General features: G+C 49.2%; 1 protein-coding gene across 3 annotated transcripts in view; it reads left to right on the plus strand.

Moving 5' to 3' along the window:
- The window catches only part of Hk1 (hexokinase 1), a 63,520-nt gene that overhangs the window by 34,802 nt on the left and 9,178 nt on the right, over window positions 1-19,540 (plus strand). For all 3 annotated transcript variants that reach the window (XM_063239611.1, XM_003473691.5, XM_013156787.3), the window contains exons 4-14: window positions 2,818-2,937; window positions 5,169-5,264; window positions 5,751-5,850; window positions 5,942-6,125; window positions 11,042-11,197; window positions 11,800-12,033; window positions 14,204-14,508; window positions 16,101-16,249; window positions 16,548-16,667; window positions 18,373-18,468; window positions 18,965-19,064. In XM_063239611.1, coding sequence (XP_063095681.1) covers window positions 2,818-2,937; window positions 5,169-5,264; window positions 5,751-5,850; window positions 5,942-6,125; window positions 11,042-11,197; window positions 11,800-12,033; window positions 14,204-14,508; window positions 16,101-16,249; window positions 16,548-16,667; window positions 18,373-18,468; window positions 18,965-19,064 — 1,660 coding nt within the window. The remainder of the gene's footprint in view (window positions 1-2,817; window positions 2,938-5,168; window positions 5,265-5,750; window positions 5,851-5,941; window positions 6,126-11,041; window positions 11,198-11,799; window positions 12,034-14,203; window positions 14,509-16,100; window positions 16,250-16,547; window positions 16,668-18,372; window positions 18,469-18,964; window positions 19,065-19,540) is intronic.

Below are 19,540 nucleotides of genomic sequence, written 5' to 3' on the forward strand. Positions count from 1 at the left end.
CACACACACTTCCTGCTTATCATCGCTGGCTCCTTCCAGTCTCTGTCCCCATCTTCCCCGGTTGGTCCCAGGATCTGTTTCCTGCTACCTCTGTGTCTTCTTCTTTCCCTCTCAAGCAGTCTGAGAAGGTGATGATGATACAGTGTGTATCATTAGAGCAGATACTGACACGTCTCTCGTTCTATGCAATCTCCTCACATGTGTTAACTCATCTGATCATCACTTCAGCCCCATGCAGTAGGTATTATTATTATTCCCATATTACAGATTGCAAAATTGAAGCTCAGCTGTTTTATGACTCACTGCTAGTCAGTTAGTTCAGAATTAGTTTCAACCACCTGGGACTACAGGCAAGCTTTTATTCTTTTAAATCTTCATTTTAATTTTTAAATTTTTGATGGTGAGGGGATGTGCGGGTCATGCCGAGGGACCGAGGGGAAGAGGCTGAGAGGAAACAGGAGCCCGGCTGGAAGCCTGGTGTTTACCTCAGTACTGTGCGGTCCATCTTTCCCAGGTCCTCCCTGAGTAGTGGAGCTGTTTAGACTCAGTGAATTCGTAGGGTTGTGATTTTAGGGCATTCTCTGTGATAAGTGAGAGATCTTCAAAATTGATTCTTAAGCATTTTATGTAAGAATACTATTGAACTTAGAGCAAAGTCCCAGGGCACGCACAAGGAGCTCCTTGTCCCTTTAGTCCAGACTGGCCATTGATAGCTCTGTGCTGTACCTCTGTTTTGTTCTGCACCCCAGGAGAATGGCATCTCAGAAGCACAAATGCAGCATTCTTTTTTTTTTTTTTTTTTTGTACTGGAAATCGAACTCAGGACCTTGCACTTTCCAGGCAGGTGCTTATGCTGCACACACAGCTTGCTTCCTTCCTTCCTTCCTTCCTTCCTTCCTTCCTTCCTTCCTTCTGTACCAGGGATCGAACTCACACGGACCTCAAGCATGCCAGGCAGGTGCTTATACCACTGAGCTAAATCCCCAGCTCAAATGTACCATTCTTAAAATATCACTTACTTAGTTTGGGAGTTTTGACTAACAAATATATATATATTTTAAGCTACTGTTTGCCCTCTTCAGCTGGAGTGTCAGGGTTTCTGTGTGTATTTTAAAAATAAGAATCATGTTATCAGGAACAAAAGAAATGAATGTTTCTGCGCTCAATGTTGAAACATGGAGCGCAGAGGGGCTGACTCACGTCTGTTCTGGCGGTCGCTGGCAGGGCTGACCTGGGGCAGCTTCCAGTAGAGCAGCGGGGGAGTTGTGCTTGGCCTGGGGCCTGGGTACCTGTCCTGTTCTTGGGCGTTTTGTGAATCATTTCTGTAGCCTGATGCTCCTGGGCAGGCCCTTTCCCCCTCCCTCCTCACCTCTTCCTCCTCCTCTCTCTCCTTTCCATCCATCTTCCCTCTCTTCTTTCCTCCCACTTGCACCAGGAGTGTTTGCAGCTTCTGAGTGCAGATGGTGTAGGGCCTGAGGACTGACTTAGCAAGGGGTTTGTGTCAGCCTGAAATATAGGTCACAGCAAGCTTAGCCCGGCTTCTCCAGGGAAGGCCGTCAGGCACCTCCTCAGTCACAGACTTCTGACTTTGCACTGCAGCCCTAGTCTAAATGACAGCAGCCCAGGGACAGAGGCTAGTAAATCAGAGCCTCTTCAGGCCAATGACCTTGTCTGGGAACTTGGGTGGGGCCACTTCCTGTGGCTGTGTGGTTTGGTGCTTTCAGCTCAAGAAGCTCTGTGGCTGTGTGAATCCCACAGAAGGAAGGTTTAGTGTCACAACAGGGATGTGGAATGGACAGGGGAGTTGTCCAGACTCGCGTGGCTGCCCCTAGAGCAGACAGATGCTCAGGTTGCATCAACAGAGGACTAAAGAAAATGAGATTCTTGCTTCTTCTAGGTGCTCTTCTGGTTGGAACGTCATCATGAGTTCTGGCTCTATTTTAGAAAACAGAGAAGTTATCAGACAGATCTAAAAAGTTTACCTGAGAAGTGAGCTTCTTATTAGTAGCAGAACGTAAGAAGCAGCCTGGGAAGCCATGCTCTGGATTTTGTCTAGTGGATTTTAATGTGATGTGGAATAGGCACAGGAAACTGTATGGTCGTGAGAACATAATGGCCCCCAAAGGCACACGACAGCAGGATGACACCTGTGCACACCATGTAGAGCACACCTGTGTCCCTTCTATCTATGGTCCGTAGACAATCAGGCCAAGCCGCCCAAGGTGCTCGCAGTCAGAGCGGCAGAGCAGGTAACCGCAGGAGCTTGCAGGCGGCATTGGAGCTTGCTGTTGTTGACACCAGGGATCGAATCCAGGGCATTGCCTGTGCTAATCACACACTACACTGAGCTGCACCCTGGCCCCATGTCAGGTGCTGGTGACCTGGGCAGGTGCAGCCCATGAGAACCAGAAGAGCTCTACACTTAGGCTCTGTGCAGTTGTGTGTGTGTCACCCTGTGGGAAAAAATGGAAGTATAGTGCTCTGAGGGTTGCTGTCTCACTTGGCGAGAGGGGTGAAGTTGCCATGGAGTCTGTCCTCTCAGTGTGAAGGCCACTTCACCTGGGACTGCCAGAGGCCCATGGATGGCCAGAGGGTTGTACAAAGACGACCTGATTGCCTGTCATTTTTAAATGTCCTCAGTTCCTATCCCCAGTGACACATGTAGGTGTCCACTGTGAAGCCAGTTCCTTCTGAGGGTTTGAGGGTCTTCCTATTTGCTGTGCTGGCCCCGGACTTGCCCTTTGTGACACTGCCCCTCCAGGAGATAAGGCCAAATCCCCTTTCTCCCACCTAATTGTTCTCTGATGTTTCTTCCAGCTTTTCGATCACGTTGCTGAATGCCTGGGGGACTTCATGGACAAAAGGGAGATCAAAGACAAGAACCTGCCTGTGGGCATCACCTTCTCCTTCCCTTGCCGGCAATCCAAAATAGATGAGGTAAGGATGTTCTGGGGTGATCCAGTTTTGGGACGACCTTTTCTTCCTGATCACTTTTCCCTCTTGCTCATGGGACAGTTACAAGTCTGGTATTTTTAGAAATATTTGCAGAAATTTCTGGGTGTGGTGGCCCATGCCTGGAATCCCAGCACACAGGAGGCTGAAGCAGGAGGATCAACACAAGTTCAAGGCCAACCTAAACTTATAGTGAGACCTTGTCTCAAAAACTAAAGGTTGAGGGGGGGGAGAAAGAAAGATTAGCAGAAACTGATGAGGCCATAATGTGATAATGTTTACTTTTTTCCAGTTACTTTATTTTGTACCAGGTTTGAACACAGACCTTACACTTGCCAGGCAGGCGCTTATGCCGCTGAGCTAAATCCCCAGCCCTTTTAGTTACTTTAGTTGCTGGTGTATTTTTGGAGACACATCACAGTCTCAGTAAATGGAGAGAAGGGAAAATACTCTGCAAGAGGTAGACTTGTGGCATTTGCCTGGAAGCTGCCTGGGTTACTGAACGAGTCTGGCTCCAGCCCCAAAGAGGCCCTGGGATTCCTTGTTTACCTCCTGGGTGACTTGTAACTTCCAACTTCCTGTTTGTCATTTGTTTATCTGGTCATTCATTCAGCAAGGAGGCACTCGGGCTTACCATGTGATGCTTCTCTATCTCAGAGGGCTGCAAGCATACAACAGAAACAGACAGCGTTGGACCTTTCTTTCTTTCTTTCTTTTTTTTTTTTTTTTTTAATTTTTTTTAAAAGCCCGTCAAATTTAGCAATGGGTGGGTGGTATACCAACTTTAGTGACACTATTGTTAATAAGTTCTGATAATGCACTGCCATCGGACCAGCCTCTTGGACTTTTCTTTATGTGGAAAGACAGAAATGCATATACTTACACTGTGTGCACATGCGGGTAACCTGAGAGCCTGCAGAGGGGAACAGATGTGCTGCAAAGAGGGCACGTGGCAGAGGAGCCAGATGTGGGTGCCCCCACCAGCCCTGACTCCCCTATGAGAAGGCTTCCCAGGCTGCTTCCTTACCTAGCCAGGAGGCTGGGGCTCCAGGACTGTCCAGATCTAGACCCTACTCCTTGTTCTGGAAGAGCAGAGCAGACCTCACAGAGGAGAAGGGAGCAGTCCCCAAGGGGTCAGGCCGGAGATTGGAAAACAGACCAGGTTGCATAATTCCTGTTCCCATGTTCTCCCCACACCATGTTCTCTGAGGCTTTTTGGGGTGATGTTGGAAGGGAAGGAAAGTGTCCAGGGGCTTTTACAATGCCAGGCTTAGGTCAATTGCTCCTGAGCAGAGAACCACAACTACCCAGGGGCTCACCGTCCCCAGACCAGGTTCTCAGCTATGGAGGGTAGGACCTCATCCCTGTGTTCCCCTTGGAGACCTGCACGGCCTGGACAGACACACAGCTCCCTAAGCCACTGCATATAGAGCTGCTGTCTCTATTCAGGGAAAAACAGTGAAGTACAAGTTCCCACTTTCTCTCTCTCATGTTTTGTAAATACAGAGGCAATGTGTGAAACTCCTTCCCTTCACATTCCCAGCTGAACAATTAACTGTATTGGGGTGCCTGTTTTTCTTGATGTTTTTCCATTGATATGCAAATAGCAACTGGGCTCCCACTTAAAAAAATTTCTTGTGTGTGGTACTGGAGCTTGCAGAAAATGCTGAGCTATACCATTAGCCTCTATTTTTTTTTTTTTTCTTTTTAAAATGTTGATACAGTATGCCACTAAGTTGCCCAGACTGGGTTTGAACTTTAGATTCTCCTGCCTCAGCCTCTTGAAGCCGAGGTCATAGACGTGCACTACCGCTTCTGCCTACAGTTGGGTTTTCAGTTCTAGAGCCTGGCTGTTACAAGCTTAAGAGCCAAGGATTCTCTTAGCATTGTTTCTTTGCCACTCGGCCTTGGCGTTCTTTCCTTAGCTGTGGAAGCCAAAGCGAGGAAGACAGTCACATCCTGGGGATTTCTCTTGCTCATTTTTTGATGGAAGTCTGGCTGCACAGCTGACCTCCGGTTAGGTTTGTGTGTGCTGGATAGGCCTGTTCAGGGTTAAGGTTAGGGTAAGGCTTTATTCTGCTGTGAGCAGAGATGTTGAGCCTATTTTTCTCCCTCATGGTGCCTCCCAAGCAATCTGTTGTGGGAAAAACAAGAGCTAGCTTGTCCCCTGTGGGCTTCTGCTTTCTGCCTGGTCCACCTTCTGCTGTCCTTTGCAGGCTATCCTGATCACCTGGACGAAACGGTTCAAAGCCAGTGGCGTGGAAGGGTCAGATGTGGTGAAGCTGCTGAGCAAAGCCATCAAGAGGCGAGGGGTAATCTCCCTGGGGCAGCATGGGTAGAGGTGGCAAAGCGGGACGTTGGGGCCAGGTTGTAAAATTACTGAAGCCCTTGCTGGGAGGTGGTGGTGCCATGCTCTGAAAACCCTGGTAGGGGAGAGATGAGGATCTTGGGTGGGGATCCTGCTGCCTTGGAGAGCCCCTGTCCCAGGCACAGTCTACTGAGGTTGGAGCAGGGGCAGGGGAGCTGACCTGTATGTGGCACATGGATGTCACAGGTGAAGGTTTGTGGAGGAATGTGCTCCACTCCTAACAAATCCTGAGCCGGGTAATTACGGGACCTGTACACTTACATAATGTAATCTCCACTCTATAATCCAATTAACTGGAGCCCGGCAGCTGAGAAGCAGGCACCCCCACAGTACAGCGGTGGTTGGGAGAACAGATCGCTCCTGCCAAGCTGAGGCTGGTGTCCCTGCTCCCACGGGGAGTGGTCCCCGACACCTCATTGTCTGCCCCCAGGACTATGATGCTAACATTGTAGCTGTGGTGAACGACACCGTAGGGACCATGATGACCTGTGGCTATGATGACCAGCACTGTGAAGTTGGCCTCATCATTGGTAAGGTGCCCCCCAACTCAGCCTCAGCCTGTGCCCCAGGCAAAGTTTGGAGACCTCTGCGGTCACAACTTCCCGTGTTGTCTCTCTGTAGGTACCGGCACCAACGCTTGCTACATGGAGGAGCTGAGGCACATTGATATGGTGGAAGGAGATGAGGGGAGGATGTGCATCAACACGGAGTGGGGGGCCTTTGGGGACGACGGGACCTTAGAAGACATCCGGACCGAGTTTGACAGAGAGATAGACAGGGGATCTCTCAACCCTGGGAAACAGCTGTGAGTCCTGAACTTCCTGTTGTAGCCACATATGTGATTGAGGGGACACTCGATGACAGATGAATGGATGAAAGGGCACAAAGCCAGATGACCACAAATGTGAAAGCCCATCTGATTTGTAGGATTTTTCACCTCTTGTTTGGATAGATGCATGGCTGTGACGTCTGTAGCTTTAAAAGTGATCTGTAAATAATATTTTCTTAGTTCAGGTACTTTAGGCTTGCCTCTTTGGAAAACATTTTGAAAATTAGAAGCCCGGAAGGATTAGTGTAAATATGAGGTTTTAAAGCATTTCTCTGTGCCTCTGTCACGAGTACTGCTCAGGGTGAGGAAGGGCATATCATATGTGAGACATCGTTGGGCAAAGGGTATAGGTGCCTGCTCATTCATCACGTATTTATTAAACATTATGTGTGCTGCGCACTGTGCCTTCCCTGCCAGCACTTACCATCTAGCAGAGGAGAGGGTACCTCTCACACAAGTGTCACACACCTCAGCAGAAATGGAGAATGCGGAAATTTCTTCTCTGTATAGCAGGATGGGTCACAATTGATAAAGAACATCAGGGTTATAGCCAGGTTAACTTTGGCCTTGGAGAACTTCTGACTGCAGAAGCGAGCGTGGGATCACTTGGGTGAGAGTAAGAATTGCTTCTTCCTAAAGTGGACACTTAGATTTCTCTGTGTTGCCAGTGTGTTGCTAGTGCTCTCTGATCCAGCTTACTGCCCAGCATGTTGCCCTGTGGCTGGTGCTGTTGGGCGTCCAGAGAGGTGCACGTATGCTTAACAGCCCAATCTTGATGCCAACTAGGAGTTAGTTGTGTTGGAACCATCTTTGAAAGATGCTCATGCTCTAGGCTGGGCAGTTGGTCTTTCTGTGTGAGCCCATGGAATGGCACAGTGACCAGGCTCCCACTGCTGGGGCAAAGTGCTGCTGAGAAAACTAGGTTCTCAGTGAGGGGATGACCAAGTTCTGGACACCTGAGGATGAGCATCTACCTTGTGGGGCTGAGACTGGGTACCAGCTTGGTGATAAAGGGCCCCTGTGCCAGAGCCAGCAACTGTGCTTTATTAAAAGTGCTGCTTCCTATCTTGTGTGGAAAACCAAGTTCTTCAAAGCCATTTTGTCCTCATTGTGTTCTGTTTGACTCATGGGAAAATGGAGGCACTGGGACAGGACAAAGAGGGCCTGAGACTCTTTGTTGAGGTTGGATCTGATGCAGGTTTGAGATTCTCTAACTTGTTTGAAAGTGTGGGTTTTCCTAGTGTCTGGACTCTCTAAGAAGCCTCTTTTCTCAGTTCTGGACAAAATCCATCAGGGCAGCCTAGAGGAATGATTTTCCATTTGGGGGTACATATTTGGATTAAATAGGGCCTTTAAAAAGATACCAGTGCCTGGGCAGCCCCTCACCACCCCACTGTACCTCCTGATCCTGATTTGGTTTGCCTTGGCATTGCAGCTCTCTAAGTGATTCTACTTTTTAACTAGGGCCGGAAACTTTGGTGTCTTGTGTGTGTGCAAAGGCTCCTTGTGCTCAGGTGGCCTCTAGACCACTGACATCAGATACCTGGCTCTTGTTTGTTGACAATTGTTGCTTTCCTTGATTGGTGGAGGCAGCAGGAGAACCCATTCTGAGTATTCAGGATGCCCAGGCTTGCCCCAGAGTTAGGTGTCTCTCTAAATGGAAATCAGATGTGATTTCCTTCCTGCCACCCTTAGATTCTAGGACTTTTGCTATTATTATTATGTATCTGTGTCCTATTGTAGCTTTGGTTCCTCCTCCTTTCATCTTTCATTCTTCTCCTTTTCGCCTATTTTTTTGGGTCTTTTGTGCTTCTATTTTCTATGCAACGTCTAAATGTCATCCCATTTCCTTGTGACTTTATCACATCTATCTTGGTTACTTTTTGCTCATTACTGAGACAAAATACCCAATGCCCAAAATTAAGCAAGGAAAGTTTATTTAGCTCACAGTTTGTGGAGGTTTCAGTCCATAATCAGCTGGCTCCAAGGCAGGGTGGCATTAGGTACAGGGGCAACACTTCAAGGCAGCAGAAGACAACAAAAACAAGACCAAAAAAGAGGATAACAAGTCTCTTATCCTCTCTTATATTGTAAGCAGGCTGCCACTCCCTAGGGCAAGTGTAAGGCTGATACAATCTCCATGCCCTCTTGCACAGGAAAAAGACAGTTTATAAAGTTAGAACGGTGAGTCATTTAGTTAAACTTCTGAACTTCTCAAGTTGACAGTGTGTCAACCATTACAACATCCTTCCAAATGCAAAGAGGAGAGGTATCGTGCCCATGCTACTCAGGAGGCTGAAACTGGGGGATCACTGGAGATTCAAGGCCAACCTAGGATACATTACAAACCTCAGAGCCAACCTGGACTGGATAACAAGACCCTGTCTTAGAAAAACAAAGTGAGGAGACACTTAGCTCTATACAGTGGCAACAGTGGTGACCACAGCCACAGGAACAGTGGGTGAAGGGAATCCTTTGATGGGATGGGCACAGAGTAACTACACAGCTTTTCAGGTTAGTTCCCGTGCCCCTTTTCTTCTTGCTTTGCCCTCTGTAGACTCTCCAGGCAGTTCCCATCCTGGGTGCTTGGCCACAGGTTTCTCTCTCCTTTTTTTCTCCCTGGGTTGCCAGCTGGAGCTGACCAGGTTGGCACAGGAGCTCCTACTTGGCGTGCCAGTCCTTGTTCATGGCCCCTCCCGTGTCTCCACCCTGCCCAGCAGGTCAGTGGTCGAAACACCATGGTACTACCCGAGCTTCTAGTCTGTGGTAGAAGGTTCCCGACTGCAGGTTTCTCATGGGCAGAAGGAAGCACGCTGTGGAAAGGGAGCTGGTCTCCGTGAACCTTGAGCACAGAGGGGTTCGTGTGAGGTGCTACAGCTGCTGCTGCTCCCCAGGACTCCTAGAGCCTGGGAAACGCCAGAGCTTTGGCCTAGGTCTGCTTATCTGGGAAAGGAAGCATTCGTGTGTACAGGGTGAAAGACGTGATGGAGAAAAGACAGCAGATCATTCTGGCAGTCTCTAGAAGCAGAGATGCTAGCTCGTCCTTTCCTTTTGTCACCCTGCCCACCCAAGGGACAGGCTGCCTGGGGAAGAAGCGAGCTGGAGGACAAACTGAGGCCGGGTTAGGGTAGTCCTGGTATGAGAGCCTAAGTAACACTGAATGACAGCGTCCCTGAGACCGACACACACTGTGTTAGAGCATGATCCCTGTGCTCCATTTCGCTGGGCTCACATGTGGTTTGCAACTTCTTAGTTCTGTCCAGGCTAAGAGGTATAACTTTTGTGTGTCTTAGTTTCCTTACCTGTGAAATATGTGAATGTTTTCCTCTTAGAGTTGTAATGAGGAGAAATAAGCTAATACATGTGAAGTGCTTAGGAAAGGGCCAGGCATTGTAGGAAGGGTGATAACTCATTATCAGCTAGACACGTTAGTATTTGACCAACATAATCTGTGTCCTCTGCATGGACTTGTAGAAAGGCCCTGTCATTATGTATCCCCATTGCACAGGTGAAAGGACTTAGATGCAGAGAGACAAGGCCCCCCGAGTTGTAGCATGGATGCGTGGCAGGGCAGTCAGGCTGTGCCCAGCAGGGCAGGGTGTGCAGGGGCTGTTTACACATGAGCCTCAGATGGCTACTGGGCAGCAGGGACTCAGGGTGTTGTTCTGCAGGGATCTTCTTTGCAGCAGTGGCTGGGCAGTGCTGTCTGGTCTTGTTTGTGTGTACCATTTAGCAGAACAATGAAGACTGTGTTCTAAGGAAGCCGTGGGCCTGCTGGATAGGTAAGAACTGGTGCTCTGGTCCTAGTAACATCCTTGGCTCCTGGGCCAGCTCTGACTGGAACAGATTGTTTTACTGTGTCATTGCCAGCTCTGGGGGTGCCAGCTGCTTCTGTCAGAGGAGAGCCTGGCTGTCTGATGTGGGCCAGCAGCTTTGATCTGTCCTGCTTGGAGTTCCTCCTGGCCTGCGGTCACTAGGATCTGGGCTGAGTGTGCTACAGATACAGCATCACGGCCCAGTCTGCTGCACTGGGCTGGACCTGCCCCTGTGTTTGTGGGCTCCCTTCTGAGTCTCTCCCTGGCCGCCTGTCCCCTGTAGCATTTGGCTCGAAGTGGCAGCTGCGATTCGGGAGCCACATCTTATGCCATGCTAGCAAGGGCAGACATGAGAGCGGGCTCACTCTGGGGTAGGCCTGTTCCTGAGTGACTACAGTGTGGGACGACTGATTGGCTTTCATCTGGTCGGAGCCCACCCTGGGGTTCAAAGTGAGGGGAGAAGTGGGTTCCTCATGTTGGGTTTTTTTGTTTTTTTGTCTTTTTGTCTTTTTCCTTTTTATCGGTACCAGGGATTGAACTCATGACTGCCTGCTTGCAAGGCAGGCACTTATGCTGCTGAGCTAAATCCCCAGCCACAAGGGGGTTCCTCATGTCTTGATGGTGGCTCCATGGGGAGCTGCTGTCTCCCCACCAAGAGATTTCCCCTTTCTGACCTGGGATGTGGGGAGAATGCTTCCCCTAGAAGGCCTCCCCTGGCTGAGTAATACAGGGGAAGACCCTTCGAAAAGCTTGGCGTATGGTTATGTAAAGGATGTTTAGCTAATGCTCCCTTGTCAGGGAGCCTTCTCATCCATCATCATCAGTCTAAAACCTCATGTTCCCCACTCCAGGCAGTCTTCCCTGGCCTGCTCCTGTGCATGTCTGTAGCTGGCGTGGTGGAACTGGATGACTGGCCCACTCTGAATTGCCTTTCTGCTCACCTCATTGTGGAGTCAGTGTGGTTTTGCTTGCCAACAAGACTGGGAGCTTGGGCGGATTAGATGGGTCCTTCTCTTCTCCCTGCACATGGCCCCATGTTGGTCTGATAAGTGCCTGTGTATGACTTTGCTCCTGCAGCTTTGAGAAGATGGTCAGCGGCATGTACCTGGGAGAGCTGGTGCGACTGATTCTGGTCAAGATGGCCAAGGAAGGCCTCCTGTTTGAAGGACGGATTACCCCAGAGCTGCTCACTAGAGGAACTTTTGATACCAGTGACCTATCAGCCATTGAAAAGTAGGTACCCAGGAGGACGGAGACAAGACCTTCATTACTCATGGTCCAAATGTCAGGGCTTCTGAGTCCATTTCCACTTTCCCATGGCACACCCATCTAGGCTGCTTTCCCTGGGGGCCCCTGTGGTAGGTCATTAAAGAATAACCAGATTAGTGGCTGGTGCTTCATGGATGATTATCCTGCCTTTTTCCAAAAGCAGCTTGCTCTCCTGCCCCCAGCGCACACACACACACACACACACACACACACACCACTCATACACAGGATTAGAGCTCAAGAAGCAGCTGATTGTGGTGTTGAGCAGGGATCTGATTGTGTGCAGGGCTGAATTCTTGGAATTCCCTCTGGCATACCATGCCCTTCTCTGGACTAATTTACAGGGAGGTCTAGAGATAAGATAATAATTGGATGGTTCTGTGGTCAGTAGAATTGGAAAGTGCTGCACATTTGTTCTCCTTTAGGCTCTCCGGGATTCAGCAGTCCCAATCCCATGTGAACACCACTGGACAGTTGGGTTGTGCCTTCCCCGTAGCTTGGAGCTCTAGCATTTCGTACAGCTTGATGTAGTCCTTAACCCATTGTATTGGCCTCTGATGTCACAGGAGCAAGGAGGGCCTCCATAATGCCAAACAGATCCTGACCCGACTGGGAGTGGAACCTTCCGACGATGACTGTATTTCGGTCCAGCACGTGTGCACCATTGTCTCCTTTCGCTCAGCCAACTTGGTGGCTGCTACGTTGGGTGCCATCTTGAACCGCCTTCGTGATAACAAGGGCACACCCAGGCTGAGGACCACGGTTGGTGTTGATGGCTCTCTTTACAAGACACACCCACAGTAAGTCTGCACCTTTGCTGTCATGGGCTCTCAGTGACCCCCTGGGGTCAGGCTCTCCTCTAGGGGTCAGACTTTTGCACCTAGCAACTGTTTCTTTGGTGAACAAGACAATGCCTGGTTCTGGGCCAAAAGGTTAGAGTTGCCCTTTTGGAAAATCTCATCCTCAGAATTCTCGCCTGTATTGGTTCTGCTCTCCCCTGTTACCTCAGCTCACTTTAGAACTCACGTTAGAGGCAGCTCCCACTTCAAGGGCACTGGGGGAACGTCTGTAGCTTATCAGCATTTCATCAGGAGCAACCTCATCCTTATTATAGCTGGGATGTAAGTGTGGTACCCAAGTATTTTTTCAGAAGCTCGTAGTAGAATCCCTCAAACCCTCAGAGCTATTTATCATTTCTTGGCATCTGAGAGCTATAGAGATATAAGCTGAAGAAGTCCCCTGCTGAAGAACAGTGCTGTGCACTGTGCCTGCCTTCTTGTCTGTTGGCTGCCTGGCTCATGCTCGGCGTGGCCAACCTTAGCTTCCGATACCTTGGCCAGTAAGAACAGGGCCGGAAGCCTTTTGAATGGCTGAGGGAAAATTCTGTCTTTCTTTGAATTTCAGTAATAACTGCCCATAGCCTGGCTTTTATGTACAGGACCTCAGCTTGTTTTCCCACTGTGCATAGCCTTGCATGTGAGGTGGTCTTGAAAGTACTGTACCTCTACACCTGACACTGGTGACAGTTATGTGAATGTTGGTTGAATTCGAAATATGTGTTGCTGAAGGACTAGGGTTAGGGGATGTTATCTGCTGAGATCATAATTGGTTGTATATAAGTTTTTGTAAAATTCTTGTTAATGAACCTAGTCATTTTTTTCTCATTGGAAATCCTATTCTTTCTTTCTTTCTTTCTTTTTTTTCTCTGCAAGAGACAGTGTTTTGCTGTATTGCCCAGGCTGGCACTGAACTCTTAGGCTCAAATAAGCCTCCTGCCTCTGCCTTCCAAGTTGTTGGGGCTATACAGGTGTGTATCACCACACCTGGTTTTTTCTTTGGGATTTCTTAGCTAATTTTTGGACAAGAAGGTCTAAGGATTTGCAATAGCATGCTGAGGTTTTTTTTTTTTTTAATGTGGTAAATATATATACATAAAATATATCACTTGAATTTTTAAAATTTTTGTTTATGTTATTTATTTTTTAGTACTAGAGATGGAATTGAAGAGTACTCTCTCACATCTACAGCCCTTGCCCTTTTTATTTCTTGAGACAGGGTCTTGTTAAAGTTGCCCAGGCAGGACTTGAACTTGTGAACCCTCTGCTTTAGCCTTTTGAGAAGCTAAGAGTACAGATACTTACCACCATGCCTGGATCCCCTTAACCATTTTCAAACGTGCAATTTAGGAGTGTTCATATTGCTATACAGTTATCACAGCCGTCTGCAACTTTACATTTTACACATAACTTTTGATTAGCTATTTCTCAGTTTGGATACGATTTATACTCTAGTAGGAAAAAGTTAGACTGTTCGAAAGAAAAGTTACAAACAGAATAGAGAATAGAGTCATTCCAATTCCCACTTCTTGGAGTTGATGCCGTTAGTATTTTAGGGAGCTGTTTCTCCTGTTTCCGTTGGCAGGCAGCCCTCTGTACAGAAGAACGCAAGTTCTGTGTGGTGCACGGTCCAGCCCTGAAGTCCTCATATAGCCCTTTGGGGGTGGGAGCCCAGTGAAAGTAAAGAACAAAAGCAATTTAGTGAGTGCTTCCTCAGCTCCAGTTACTAATCCGAGTGTTGTAATGAACCCGTTCAGTTCTCCCTCGCACTGAGGTAGACACTGCGGTCCTTCAGGGTGAGGTGACAGACTCAAGGGCACTGGAGTGAACGTGGCGAGCTGCTCGACTGTGTGGCACTGTGTTTTTGACTGCCATTATGTATTATCTCCTGGACTGTTTGATATTTGATATTCTTAAAATAATGAGTCCTCTCTTGGTGACTGGGAGTGATTTCATTTTTCCTGTTTACTTGTCTGCATGAGTGGCTTTTTATAGTGGTTCTGTAGGACTTGCATAATGAGGAAAAATACACAGAGGGACTAGAATTAAAGCACAGGGAAAGAAAAGGGTGCTGGGGCCCCCGACAGGTTTCTTAGTGCAGCTGGATGTGTGTCCACCTCCACCTTCTCCCCAGATATTCTCGGCGCTTCCACAAGACCCTGAGACGCCTGGTGCCTGACTCTGATGTGCGATTCCTCCTCTCGGAGAGTGGCAGTGGCAAGGGAGCTGCCATGGTGACCGCTGTGGCTTACCGCCTGGCTGAGCAGCACCGGCAGATAGAGAATACCCTGGCCAACTTCCGTCTCACCAAGGAGATGCTGATGGAGGTGAAGAGGAGGATGCGAACAGAGATGGAGGCGGGGCTGAAAAGGCAGACCCACGACAAGGCGGTGGTCAAGATGCTGCCCTCCTTTGTCCGGAGCACCCCAGATGGGACCGGTGAGGGGCTGGTGGGGCTGCCTGGTCCTTCCCTCAGGCCAGTGACCCAGGCACAGCAGGGTTGGGAGGGGTTTGGATTCTCCAGTGACACATGATTTGGCAAGAGCTGGCGCTTGCTCAAACTTGTTTTCCATTCACACTATTGACTTGTCCTGTGTATGGCTCAGAGCAACTAAATTCCTCTGATTGGACTTTCCTGGCTAGAGCTCTCTCCAAAGCTGTATTAGAATTAGAAAGCGCTTCAGAGTAGAGGGAAGTAGGGCGCTGAGACTTTCCTAGGCTCTCTCACAAACGTGGCAAACGAGTGGATGAGTTCACACACAACGGTCCTTTCTTCAGTCCTGGCAGGGTGTGTGGGATGGAGATGTGGGCCGGGGCTGCACACTTAAGCACGTTGGAGAACAGCTCCTCGAAGATGGTCTTGCTAGTTCTCACTGCGGGTGAGCTGTGTGGGGATTCGGAAGAATTTTTTGTGGGGATCCTCTGGATAATGAATGTCCTGTGTGTAAGTGACTTACTTCTGCGTTATAAGCCACCCTCAAATGCAGTTCATGACACACAGCTGTTTAATACTGTTCACCAGTCTATGTCTGCTGGACAGTTCTGCTTCTCTGGGCCTGGCCCAGCTGATCGCTGCTGGACTCAGTCCTCATCTGCTGCCTGCTGCTGGCTCAGCTGGAGGCTGTCTCAGTCTCTCTGTATATTGGGGTGTCTGGCCGTGGATCTCATTCTCGAGTGGGCCTCTGGGCTTGAGCTGTGTAGTGGCAACAACAGGGTCTGCCAGAGACCGGGAAAGACTTCCAAGACTCCTGGAGGCTGTCTTAAGTTACTTTTCTTATTACTGAGACAATATACCTGGCACCCAAAGTTAAAGGAGAAAAGGTTTACTTGGCTTGCGGTTTGTAGAGGTTTCAGTCCATAATTGGCAGGCTCCAAGGCGGGGTGGCATGGCAGAGGGGCACAGAGAGGAGAAACAGTTCAGGCAGAAGGCAGTGAAGTAGTGACACGACAGCAAGTGACAAGCAATGACAGCAACCTTTTTAGTACATCTACCTGCCCAGCATCCCACACCCTAGATCCAGCCACCTCTGAAAAGCACCACCTGTGACCATACGAGGCACTGGGGGGGACATCTAGATACAAGCTGTAACAGAGGCTGAAGCTGAGGACTGCCTGCCTCTGCTTCGCTTGTGCCACACTCGATTTGCCCAAGATCCAAAGAGAGGGGAAATGTACTCTGTGTGTTGGGGAGAATAGCACAGTCATTGCAAAGAAGGTCGGGTGCAGGGGACAGTAAAGGCTGAGCTGTTTTTGTGTGAGATTCCCTAAGATCAGGACCTTGTTGCCAGGCTTTTCAGTAACCCTGGGAAGTTTGTTTACGTGACAGGTGGATCATTGCTGAGGCCTTTAGTTCTTCCAGTGGCTCAGTTTGTGCAGTCCGTGATTTAGGGGCCCTGCTGCTTAGCCTGTGCTGTGTAGTTGATAGGGAACAGGTGACAGGTCTCCCTTCACAAGTCTGAGGTCTTGAGGTCGCTGGCTGCCAACACTCAGTAGCTGTTTGTGGCAGCTCTTTGTGTTCTTCACTCCAACAGAGAATGGTGACTTCTTGGCCTTGGATCTTGGAGGAACGAATTTCCGTGTTCTGCTGGTGAAAATTCGCAGTGGGAAAAAGAGAACGGTGGAAATGCACAACAAGATCTACGCCATTCCCATTGAAATCATGCAGGGCACAGGAGAAGAGGTAAGAGCTCTGCCCTTAGAGCCTGCAGCTGTGGTGCTCAGACGCACAGCTGGAGGCGTTGGTGGCCTTCTGATGCCCAGAACCTGCTATGTGAGACCCCCAGCCATGTACTTGTGCCCTTGTCTCCCAAAAGCATCAGGCATCTTCAGCCACGTGGCCTGCTGGTGCTGTGATGTCGGGAATGATCTTGGAAAAAGTGCTGGCTTTGCCCGCGCACGCGTGTGTGTACTCATTTGTATGTTTGCACTGAAAGTGTGAAAGCAGAGAGAGCCTAGACAACTCTTCTTATCTCCTAAAGCTGTTTGACCACATCGTGGCCTGCATCTCCGACTTCCTGGACTACATGGGGATCAAAGGCCCCCGGATGCCTCTGGGCTTCACCTTCTCCTTTCCCTGCAAGCAGACCAGCCTGGATGCGGTGAGTCTGCTGCAGCCCAAGGCCCAGGACAGTGCCCTGGAGGCCGTCCCTAGCCTCAGTGTTGCCCTGTCTGGAACTGGTTCCGTGTCATAGTGGGTTGGCCCAGGCATTGTTTCACTCCTTATAGAACACCCTAAGACTACAACTCTTTCATGATTGAGGGCACTGACTTCTGGGAAGCTTTTGGGGTATCCAGGCACAAAGCACCTCCCCCCCCTCTTCTGTGCTCCCTATACTTTTGATCACTGTAGTTTTTGTACACTTCTAGCAACCCCTTCTTCCTGGCTATGTGCTTCTTGAAGAAGGGCCTGTGTGTCCATACACCTGAGCACAGTGTCCTATTAGAAAAGTCTTCATAAAGTCTTCATAAAAGCCTTCATAAATACTTCAGTAAATGGGGTGCAGGTGGTGCTTGAGTACCCCCCAAGTCCTAAGCTGTGGGCACTAAGCTGAGGTTACAGCCCGGAGGGAACCACACCCTTTCACCAGCACGCACGCACCTGCGCATAAGGGCTGGGATGAGCTGCGTTTGGCCTTGTGGACGGAAGGCACAGACTGTACAGCCTCCCAGTCTGTTGGAAGAGCTGCAAGTACTTCTGTGTGTGAAAGGTGGCGGTGTGGCTGGGGAGGTGGCCTCAGGCAGAGGTTTACGGTCTGAATGACAGCTGGGGAAAGCCGGTTGGTGATGTAATACAGTTACCATGATGATTTGGGGCCACTTAAGCTGTTCAAATCTCAGCAGTTGAATCTATATAAACACTTTTCATTGTTGGTGCAGTTCATAAAAATACGATTTTTTAAAAAATGTGGTTAGCTGCCGGATGTGGTGGTATACAGCTGTAATCCGAGCACTTCAGAGGCTGAGGCTTAAGAAGCTAAGGCAGGAGTGTCCCAGTGAGTTCAGTGCCATTCTGGGCTACATAGTGAGTTCAAGGCCAGCCTGAGCTTCATAGTGAGACTCTGATTCAAAACAACAGTTAAAAAACAAACAAAATAAAATAAACCAAACCAAAACAAAAAGCCACCCAGTTTTCTACTATGATTTTATATTCACAGTGTGCACATATTGTGGTATTCTTTTCTCCAGCTGTTGTATATCTTCAGTCCAATAAAACCTGAATTTTACTTGATAGTGTTACTAAAAATTTTCATGCCTTTACTTATTTGGTCAGCAAAGTTTTTCAAGGAGAATACTGTGCTTGGCTGCACCTTTGGCAGCACCAGTCCAAGAATCAGGCTAAGAATTGTCAAGTGTGGCCATTTCCCCTTCCTCCTTCCCCTTTCTTCTGCTCCTCTCCTTTCTTCCTCTCTTCTCTTCCCTCCTTTCCTCTCTTCTCTCTTCTGTCGTCTGTTCTCTCTCTCTCTCTGCAATTTTAATTTGCAGCACAGGGGGTGCAACCTAGGATACTGGGCAAGCATTATACACCACTGAGCTGCACTCCAAGCCCCGATATTACTGTTTTCTGGACATAGCCATTAATCTTTTATGCCTCAGCTTCTCCAGCTGTGGTGTGTGATAATGAAGCAGACAGCTGTGCGGGTTTGGCCTGCAGGCTGCTGCTCCTTTTGGTGTGCAGCTCTGATGTTGCAGCGTTGTCCTGATCAGTGCAAGCCCTCAGTGTTTGCAAGGTGAGAGGGAGGTGTGAGACTGTGTCCTGCTTGGAAGCATTGATTACCCTGGCTTTCCTGTGCCTTCCTGTTTCAGGGAGTCCTGGTCACCTGGACGAAGGGCTTTAAGGCAACTGACTGCGTGGGTCACGATGTAGCCACTTTGCTGAGGGATGCAATAAAAAGGAGAGAGGTAACTATTCAGAGAATGTTTTAAAAGCTAACTGTTCACTACTGCTTTGAGATTTAAAATTTATACTTGCTTGTTGTATAGAATTGAAACTGCAGAAGTATGTGTCCTGAGCAATAAAAGTTCTCCGTTTGCTCACTCAAATGCCAGCCATAAAAGCAGAGTTACCAGTTTGCCTTGTTAAAAGGTGGTATTTTTAAAGGAAAGGTAGAATCATGACTCGCACAAACAGACCCTGGCTGCTGACCTGGCACTGCCAGCTAGGCATTGGCATCCTGCTTCCCACAGCTGCCCTGACAGCATGGTGGGTTTAGACCAAAGGAAGAGTACTCAGTGATCATGTCAGAAGGCAGAATTGCCCCTGCTTCCTGGCAGCATCTAATCCAGAGCAGAGCACCCACCCCCAGCCCTGTGGTTGCTGTGTAGCAGAGTGAACCAGCAGCAGCCAAGCCAGGCTGAATTGTCCCTTCCCTAAATTGGTGTCCCTTTCTTTTCAAAGGAGTTCGACCTGGACGTGGTAGCTATGGTCAATGACACAGTGGGCACCATGATGACCTGTGCTTATGAAGAACCCAGCTGTGAGGTCGGACTCATTGTAGGTGGGTGTCCTGGAAATGTGTCCTCACGGGGAGAAGGCTGGCTTTGCTGTTTTGTGGGGCCTGGACACAGCAGTGCAGTCCTTGGGTGTGGGACAGTCCATCTGTCTGTCCTCTCCTTAGCATCTCAGCATTAGACTAAGGCTGTAGCGTTCTCCACTGAGAACCGGGTAGAGCTAGCCTGGCCAGCAGGGCCACTCTCTGGGGTTCTGTGGAGACTGGACAGGTGTCGAAGTGGGGAGTCAGGCTGGGGAGAGGAAGCACAGACTCCTCTTCTAACTTGCTTACAGCTGGAAAGAGCCAGAGTGTCTGGGCGCAATTTCACCTTCAGTGGCCAGTTTGTGAGGCCAGCCACTGATGGGAGGCACTGATACGGATTGTCTCCTGCCGATCACGTTGGGGATCTGGACCTGGAGGGCGTCTGTCTGCAAAGCTTCTGATCTCTGAAGCTTATCTGTCAGGGCTGTGAGGAATTGACC

This window comes from Cavia porcellus, unplaced genomic scaffold, assembly GCF_034190915.1.
Source record: "Cavia porcellus strain 051 isolate PalLab524CR breed Dunkin Hartley unplaced genomic scaffold, mCavPor4.1 scaffold_28, whole genome shotgun sequence".
NCBI classification, from domain to species: Eukaryota; Metazoa; Chordata; class Mammalia; order Rodentia; family Caviidae; genus Cavia; species Cavia porcellus.